We start from the raw sequence: 9,503 nt of genomic DNA on the forward strand, positions 1-9,503 counted from the left end.
TATTCATTCATTCATTCATTCATGTATTACTTTCTGTTTCACACTTTTATCTCAAGATCTAAACTAATCTATTTAAAGACTGTAATTTAGACAATTTTTTTTTTCAAAATCGTCCCAAAAATACATGAAATGACCAAAAGTTTGTGGACACCTGACCATTACACCCATATGCGCTCCTTCCACAAACTCTTGCCACATTGTACAGTACTCTGTCAGAAACAGGGGTACAGTAGGAGTCCACCAAGGTACAATCTACACTAATGTACCCCCTAGGGCTCATTATTGGACCTCAAGATAACTATGTGTACCTTTTTAGGGCCAAAAAGGTACACATGTTCCCAATCAGTATATAAAGGGTACAAATAAGTACTTTAAAGGGAACTGCTCCAGGGACAAGCCATTGTACCCCTAAAGGTTCAATAATGTACTTTATTTTCTGAGAGTGTATCACAGTTTCCTAAGAACTAAGAAGTCCAAATCTGTTCCAGCCTGACAGTGATTCTGTGCACAAAGTGAGCTCCATGAAGACATGATTTACCAAAGTTGGAACGGAAGAACTCATGATCTGCACAGAGCCCTGACCTCAACCCCATTGAACACCTCTGGGATGAACTGGAATGCTGATTGCACCCCAGGCCTCCTCACCCAACATCAGTACCTGACCTGACTAATGCTGACAAATGAACTATCACAAATCCCCATAACCACACTCCGAAATCTAGTAGAAAGCCTTCCCAGAAGAGTGGAGGTTATTATACCAGCAAACTGGGGACTAAATCTGGAATGGGATGCAGAAAGACACATGGATATGATGAAAGCTGTGGGTCATACAGGGCAGGATAATAAACTGCAAAATAACCAAGAGACTCTGCAGGTTGAGTCAAAGTATGAATTCTTGAAGTTCATAGGAGGTCAGAGGAGGTCGTGCAGCCTCTCAGATCATCTCCTACAACTCACCCTCTCTTTCACCTTCTCTCTCACAGAGTGAGATCTCCATAAAGCAATATAAACAATCATTTTGGAAATACAGTCATTCAAACAATGTCAGAAATACACTGTTAGAAATAGGGGTACAGTTGGAGTCCATTTCTGTCCTCCAAGGTACAATCTATACTAATCGACCCACTATGGCTCATTATTGGGCCTCAAGGTGACTATGTGTACCTTTTTAGGATCAAAAAGGTACATATATGTTCCCAAGCAGTATATAAAGGGTACAAATAAGTACCTTCAAGGGTCCTGCTCTAGTAACAAGCCACTGTACCCCTAAAGGGACAGTAATAATGTACTTTATTTTCTGAGAATGTAGGTGTACAGTAGGAGTCCATTCTGTCCTCCAAGGTACAATCTACACTAATGTACCCACTACGGCTTATTATTGGACCTCAAGATGACTATGTGTACCTTTTTAGGGCCAAAAAGGTACATATGTTCCCAATCAGTATATCTCATCTCATTATCTCTAGCCGCTTTATCCTGTTCTACAGGGTCGCAGGCAAGCTGGAGCCTATCCCAGCTGACTACGGGTGAGAGGCAGGGTACACCCTGGACAAGTTGCCAGGTCATCACAGGGCTGACACATAGACACAGACAACCATTCACACTCACATTCACACCTATGGTCAATTTAGAGTCACCAGTTAACCTAACCTGCATGTCTTTGGACTGTGGGGGAAACCGGAGCACCCGGAGGAAACCCACGCGGACACGGGGAGAACATGCAAACTCAGCACAAAAAGGCCCTCGCCAGCCACGGGGCTCGAACCCGGACCTTCTTGCTGTGAGGCGGCAGCGCTAACCACTACACCACCGTGCCGCCATGTTCCCAATCAGTATATAAAGGGTACAAATAAGTACTTTAGAGGGAACTGCTCCAGGGACAAGCCGTTGTACCCCTAAAAGGACAGTAATGTACTTTATTTTCCGAGGGGTACGGTAGGAGTCCATTTCTGTCCTCCAATCTGTACTAATGTACCCCCTAGGGCTCATTTTTGGCCTTTTTTAGGCTTAAGAGAGTACATATATTTCCCTAGGCAGGTACAAATAAGTACCTCCGACGGTTCTGCTCCAGTGACAATCCACTGGACCTCTAAAGGTACAAAAGTGTACTTTATTTTCTGCGTGCAAATAGTCTATATATATAATGGATATCTGATTCCACTGTAACCGAGAGCATCAGCTTGAACATTTCTGCAAGAGTGTGTTATCTTTCGCAAGCAGTAATGGACAATAGTTCAAGTGGAATAAAGGATGTAGCTGATGTAACTAGATGGAAATGGGTCACATTTAGTTCAGTCTTTAGCTTCAAATTCAAATTTCTAAAATGACTGCAAATCATTTGAGTAAATAAACATGGGGGGGCAATTTAGTACACAAATATGGCATTTATTTTGAACTCGAGCACTATCAGGTTGTCTGTAAGTGTGCAGCCAGTGGAGTGGGTTTCAGTAAGCTAATTAGATTAAAGTTGGAAAGTGTCGAAATTGCTCATTAGCCAGGTTTATGCCAACACTGAGCCAACACTGAGTCTTTCTGTTGATAAAGTCTCAGCCAGAAGCTCCTGCTCATCTGCACACTGTCCCTGTGGAAAGACACAGGTCTGGAGTCACACTTCCTTTAAGCAGGGTAGGAGGCTACAAATAAAATAGCTCTATTTAAATACATTTTTATTTTGATATGACGGAATATTGTATAATTTTATACAAATAACCTGATCATTTTTTATTAAAAGAAAGACTGCATTAATCCAGTGGGATGTATACGCAACCTGTGCGTCAGGATGTTCAGTTGGATGTTTCACTTCGGATCTTTTCTGATCCAGATTATTTCCCTTCTTTCGGAAATGAGAGATCGGACAGATCACCAGCTGGTGAAAGAAATATCGCTCTCAGAGATAAATGAGTGTCGAGATAGGATCAGATAGATCAATTTCCGAACAGAGCGATAAATCACTGCGGCTGGAGCCAAACGCGTCGGTCCGAACTCATCACCACCTGTGGGGTCCGGCTGCTCTCACATCTCACACGCCAGGGTTTAGGGCACTAGTGTGCGGTTTGGGACACGACCCAGTCAATTAATCAGCCGGAATCTTCTCCATCAAGATGTTTAAAATGATCAGACTTTTTTTTTCTTTGTGCGCGCGCGTTGGAGAGAGAGAGAGAGAGACAGAGAGAGAGAGAGAGAGAGAGATGTCATGCTTTGATTTTGTTTATCCGCTAATTGCAACAACAACAGCAGCAATAATAATAATAATAATAATAATAATAATAATAATAATAATAATAATTTCATTAAGATAATAAGTTCAATAAAATAAATTCGTTAAGCTGATGATTGTCTCAGTGGTCCATTATTTCCCCCGACATCTACGATTTTAATTGCTTTATTTTTATACTATTCATATTATAAATATTTTCTTTTAACAATGTAATTATTGTTCATATACACTCTAAAAATTAATGCACAAAAAACCCGAAATCGGATTTGTGAGCTCTGATTACCCTGCAGAGAAATTAAATAAAAAATAAAAGTAGTTATAATATTAATTAGCAATATTAGTTTTATTATTATTATTATTATTATTATTATTATTGATAAAGTAAATGAAAATGTTTTTTTTTTTAAACCTGGTCATATATTACAGTCTAATATAACGTGTCTTTTTGTTACATTTCTCTCTTAATGATAAACATCACACAGCAGGAAAAAATAGTCCACATGTTTAAGTTCAACATTTAATTATGATAATTTTTGTTTTATTATTATTATTATTATTATTATTATTATTATTTTGAGTTCCACATCCCAAATAGCTATGAATGGGTATTAAAGTAAATATCATTAAGTGTCAGTGAGACACAGTTTAGTAATCAGTTCATTCAGAGCCATTAAGGGATCGAAAGGGAAAAAAAAATCGCGTTTGACACAAATTTTTATTAAACTTTATGAAAACAAGATTCTGAACAACATTCCATTTAGAAACATTTCAGATTGGACGTATTGACACGTAGAGGACATTAGATGTTTCTCGAATAAATATATATAAATCATGTATATACAGTTTTTTTGTTTGTATGTTTTTTTTGTTTTTGTTTTTTTACACATCCAGCCCATCTCTGAGCCAAGATCATCTCAAGCCTCCATGTGCTCCATCTGAGAGTAATGTACAGAGAGACTGCACTCACACTGCACTGAGTCTGACTGAAGCAGGAGGATCAACTGGCTTCCTGGTGACATTCCTAAAGAAAACCTCATATACAGGAGCAAGACCTGACTGAGACCCCACTGGGGGGAGAGAGAGAGAGAGAGAGAGAGAGATCCTAATGACTCTTTGCATGAGTCTGAAGTATTTATTTATGGGATTGGACTGAGAGAATATTTTGTGTTGCTTTAGTTAAATATGCTGGGGGTCATTTACAGTATATTGCACATTTTCCAACACATTCTGAACTCCTCTTAAATAACCATCATAGCTTACTTCGTCTATACTAATTTGTGTGTGTGAAAACTATGTTGTTTTTATGTTATGATTCTGCCTACGAGCAATTAACTGGTCAGGAATATAGTGTCAAGCTAATAAAATAATGCAGCACATTTTAGAGCATAAAGGTTTTGCCATGTGATAAAATCTACTTATCTTGCAATGGATAACTTGCATCCATTCAGCTTGAAAGAATCAGTTCAAGCATCATGGCTAATTTCGTGAAACAAATATAGGATTTTGTTTTTTGTTTTTTTGGAAAAACTGCCACATCCATAGCATGAATCCCAAAAAAAAAAAAAATCTCTTCAATTGGTGGCAATTTTATGCACAAAGAAATGCACATTAAATTTCATTTTGAGTCCTGTGATAAATATACATACATATATATATAAAGGATGTAGCAGCGACTGAAGTCCAAGTGTTTCATGTCACCTTTGATTAAAAGAGAAATGGATCGCAGCATCTTCCCAATTCCTTCTGTTCCAGTGCAGTAGGCATCGCATCCCTTCTTATATTATTGTACATATCCGATAGAAAGAATATCGTTGATCTATTTGCATGCTTTTACATACAAACATTGCAGTTAAGATGTTTTTTTTTAAATAAACAAGCAACAATAGCAACAACAAGGGGAAAAAATACTTGGAAGGAGGGGAATAATTTCAAAATAAACACACGAGCTGATTTCTACATATTTACACATTGTGAGAATAAATAAGTCAAATCTGGCTCAGTTCGGTTTGTTATTCTGTGTGGCACTATTTTTGTTACTTTGAACATTTTAAAAAAGGAAAAGAAATAGGAAGAAAATAAACAGTGGTGAAAAAACAAAAAAAAAACCAACACCCTTCCTGGACTCTTGCAGTTTTGCAGGTTGTGTTCTACAGTAATTCCTTCAGTGCATCTTTACTAAAAGTCTAAAGAGTTTACATTAGACTGTTCAGGACAGACTGAAGATGGAGAAGAAGGGCGATACAGGGCTGGTGATTAAGGGTCATGCTTTGCGGTTTTTTGTTTTGTTTGTTTTTTTTTGTTTTTCATCCAAGTGTATGGGAAAGATACAAAGGGTTTGGAGATTTAGTGACCATACATGTCCCGCATGCAGGGTTGGAGGATGCATGGATGCAGGCTGCAATGCTTCCTTCTCAGGTGCTAGGACTATACTAAAAAACCAGGTCCGACAATTGCCCCCCCTCCGTTTTTTCATTCATTCGTTGGGTTGCAAATTCCTCTAGAGTCCGATGAAAAATAAACAAACATTTCAGTTCCACACGTTTCGTGCATCGTGTTGTCTGAGCAAAAGTCTGAGAACACCAACAGGCTACACCACTGGTTGTAAGACCATATAAGACATTATTATTATTATTATTATTATTATTATTATTATTATTATTAAAAACGCTATATGCTAATGCACTGAGTCAGAAAGCACGCAGTCTGGAGGTGATCCATGAATCCATGTTTAGGTCGGAGGTGAGGTCAGTGCCCAGCTGCTCTCTGAACACGACCGTTAAGACTTCGAGAGCTGATCGTCAAATGCACGCGCACAACCAGTCTGTGCGGCAGCATCACGCGCTGTGCGCCTTACCGGAAACATGGCGCCTGGGTTTCTGTGTAATGATGCAAGTCCTTGGCTTTTTTTCTTTTTTTTTTTTTCCCTTCCTTCTTGTTCTGAAAAGCAAGTGCACAGCAAAATCCTCAGTGTTAACTGAACAAATGCACTCTATCATTGGTGCAGATCCCGGGGGGGACATGACCGCCCCAATTTCTGAAAAACATGAATTGTCCCCCCCCCAATAAATTATTCAAAATTGTACAAACAAATGTATTTTCAGACTCCCTGTGCAGTACTTTTTGAATGATGTGGCGAGCCTCTACGAAGTTGTGATTTATGGTTGCATGGTATGAGTTGCATAAAAAAAAAAAAAAAAAATCACTTTTGTGTCCCCCCCCCCCCCCCCCCCACAATCCTGACATCGGATCTGCACCCCTGCACACTCTCTCTTAAAAAGAAAAAAATATATATGGTACTACCTTTCCTTATCTTCTGCAAGCTCGGTTTAATGTGTCTCTTTTTCACCTTGTTGACAGAGTGGACCTTGATGATTTCAGGGACACAATTGGACCGGGAAGCCCTTTTTTTTTTCTTTTTTTTTTTAAATGCAATTCTGTAGACAAAAGAGACACATTAAAGTGTCTCTTTTTGTGGCAAGGGTAACAATAAAAGGTGCACTCGAGTCCTCCTCAGAGAGCTTTTATGGAGACATGTTCAGGATTGAAGGATTTTGCTGTGCAGGACGTGTAGCCAAAAAAAAAAAAAAAGTTCACACTCAGATAATAATAATAATAATAATAATAATAATAATAATAATAATCAGTTTGTGTGGGCCAAAATGAAAACGAAGGGAGCTGAAACAGTTCTCACATGAAGAAATCCGCAGATGAGGGTTTGCCGCTGGATGGGTCCCGGTTGGCGCTGCTGCTGCCGGTGAAGGTCCGGCCTGCCAGCTTCTCGTACTTCTCTTTGTACATGTCCCTCTCCTTGGCCAGACGCGCCACGTCCTGCTTGAGCTGCTCCACCTGGTTCTGCAGCGTGCACTTTTCCGTCTCGAGCATGTGCCGCTGCTGCACGCGCTTGTACCGGCACGACTGCGCGTACCCGCGGTTCTTCAGCGTGCGCCGTTTCTGCTTCAGGCGGATCACCTCCTCTTTGCTGAAGCCGCGCAGCTGCCGGTTGAGCTCGCGCACAGTCATGCTGACCAGCTGCTCGTCCGAGAAGCGGTCCTCGAGGCGCGTGTGCGCGTGGTGCCCGTGATGGTGGTGGTGGTGGTGGTGCGCGTGGTGCGGGTGCGCCGCGTGGTGGTAGCCGTTCGACGAGGTCGTCAGGTCTTCGCCGACGTACTGCTGCCCGCGGAACGTGTCGTAGGGCTGGTGGTGATGGTGATGGTGGTGGTGCGCGTTGCCAATCAGCGCCTCGACGGCGTCCTCAGGGGTCAAGTTCAACGCCTCGGGACTGATGTGATGCTGGTAGTTCGGGATCCAGTAGAAGTCCTCCAGTTGGGGCTTACCCGAGACGCCTTGAGTGCTGTTGTTTCCACCATTGCTGCTGCTGCTGCTGCTGTTGTTGTTGTTATTGTTGTTGTTGCTGTTGTTGTTGTTAACTCCTAGGGTCTGGACGGGCTGTGCGCCAGGACTCGGTGCGCAAAAACTTGGTGAGGAAGGCACGGAGGAGCACGGCGTGCTGATCGGTGTGGAGGACAGAGAGCCTGGAGGTAAGCGGTGGCAATAACGCTCGGCTTCAGGAGGTTCCTTTTTCACCTCGAACTTCATGAGATCGAAGTCGTTCACGTACTCTATGGCCAGGGGACTGTTGGGAAGATCAGCGCTCATGGCGAGGTCCGTGGCCATGTCAGTCCATGCAGAGCCAAAGCGAGTAGGAGGCGCTGTCCTGTCCTGTCCTGACCTGTCCTGTCAAGACGGCGCAGGTAGGGTGGGACGTTTTACGCACAGCCCACCAGCTGCTGTTTCTCTGATTTTAGTGCGTAAAACAGCGTCTATTTATAGCAACAGGACTTGACTAGCAGCACACGTGTAAACTCACTTGGACACCTGCCAGGTCGCCTCTGCACTCCTCTTGTTGACAACTTCACTCGCACCAACAGGAACTGGACACTTGTCCTCGCCTTTGCTGCAGATGAGGCATAAATTGTAGAAAACACCAAAACAGGTTTATCCCTTTTCTCCAGCTGTGCACAGTAAAAGTCCTCACACAGGATCAAGGAGCTGAAAGTTTCCTCACACGCATGGAACAGTCACCAGCAACACCAACAGCTTGAGGGCCCCATGCATCAACCACACATTAATCAGTCCCAGTCCAGATAAGTGGTGTGGTTAACAGGAAAGTCAGTAAGAGACATAGAGGAACACAAAAACAAATCAATCACAGTAAGTTCCAGCGATGGAGATGGGACAACCCAGAGAAAGAGGACTAAAAGTCTGTGAGCAGATATCCAGAGCTACCTGAGAACCTTCTTCTGCGCCAGGACAGCTTTAATATCTTTTAATAAATATGTACATGAAACTGTAGATCCCTGAAAACTCTTTTCTTCCAGCGCTTTGGTGTTCTCTCTCTCTCTCTCTCTCTCTCTCTCTCTGTGTGTGATCTGTTCTGTCCCACCGCGTCACTGGAGTATACAGAGAGCAGGCGGGACAGGAGTTTATTTATACAGCCCCATGATGAAACCCCTCCCACTCCGCGTAACATCCGTGAGCCAATGTCAAGACGCAGCGCCAGGCTCATTTGCATATTCATGTAGGAGTGTCTCGCTATAGGACCAGCTTCGACCTGCCCCCTAGCGACACCTGAACGAATTAGCATAGAGGAAAAGTGGAGGCCAAGGAAAGATTTGAGAAAATGGAGAAATGTGAGAAGGGGCCAGATTGTGTGTTGACAGTGAGAGTGTCTGAGGCGAGCCATCAAAAAATATCCTAACACTCAGAATGGTGCACTATAGTCGACTTTAATCTGTCATAATTGTCCTATCGCATGGATAAAACAATTATGATTAAGCTTTATAATAATGAAAACAGGCGGTGTAGTGGTTAGCGCTGTCGCCTCACAGCAAGAAGGTCCGGGTTCGAGCCCCGTGGCTGGCGAGGGCCTTTCTGTGCGGAGTTTGCATGTTCTCCCTGTGTCCGCGTGGGTTTCCTCCGGGTGCTCCGGTTTCCCCAACAGTCCAAAGACATGCAGGTTAGGTTAACTGGTGACTCTAAATTGACCGTAGGTGTGAATGTGAGTGTGAATGGTTGTCTGTGTCTATGTGTCAGCCCTGTGATGATCTGGCGACTTGTCCAGGGTGTACCCCGCCTTTCACCCATAGTCAGCTGGGATAGGCTCCAGCTTGCCTGCGACCCTGTAGAACAGGATAAGCGGTTACGGATAATGGATGGATGGAGAAATGTGAGAAGGGGCCAGATTGTGTGTTGACAGTGAGAGTGTCTGAGGTGATCCATCAAAAAA

The 9,503-nt window shown here is 42.6% G+C and overlaps 1 protein-coding gene across 1 annotated transcript; it reads right to left on the minus strand.

The window, feature by feature from the left end:
- Positions 1-4,801: 4,801 nt before the first annotated feature.
- Positions 4,802-8,619, minus strand: mafaa (MAF bZIP transcription factor Aa). Its single transcript, XM_060918352.1, has 2 exons — positions 6,518-8,619; positions 4,802-6,154 (listed from the first exon to the last, which is right to left on the minus strand). Exon 1 carries the CDS (start codon positions 7,889-7,891, stop codon positions 6,905-6,907), a length of 987 nt encoding a protein of 328 aa, XP_060774335.1. The 5' UTR covers positions 7,892-8,619; the 3' UTR covers positions 4,802-6,154; positions 6,518-6,904.
- Positions 8,620-9,503: the final 884 nt, after the last annotated feature.

Source organism: Neoarius graeffei, chromosome 4 (assembly GCF_027579695.1).
Source record: "Neoarius graeffei isolate fNeoGra1 chromosome 4, fNeoGra1.pri, whole genome shotgun sequence".
Taxonomy (NCBI): Eukaryota; Metazoa; Chordata; class Actinopteri; order Siluriformes; family Ariidae; genus Neoarius; species Neoarius graeffei.

Excerpts from the sequence above, each read along its gene's own strand:
- mafaa (XM_060918352.1), bottom strand. The coding sequence starts at position 7,891 with ATGGCCACGGACCTCGCCATGAGCGCTGATCTTCCCAACAGTCCCCTG.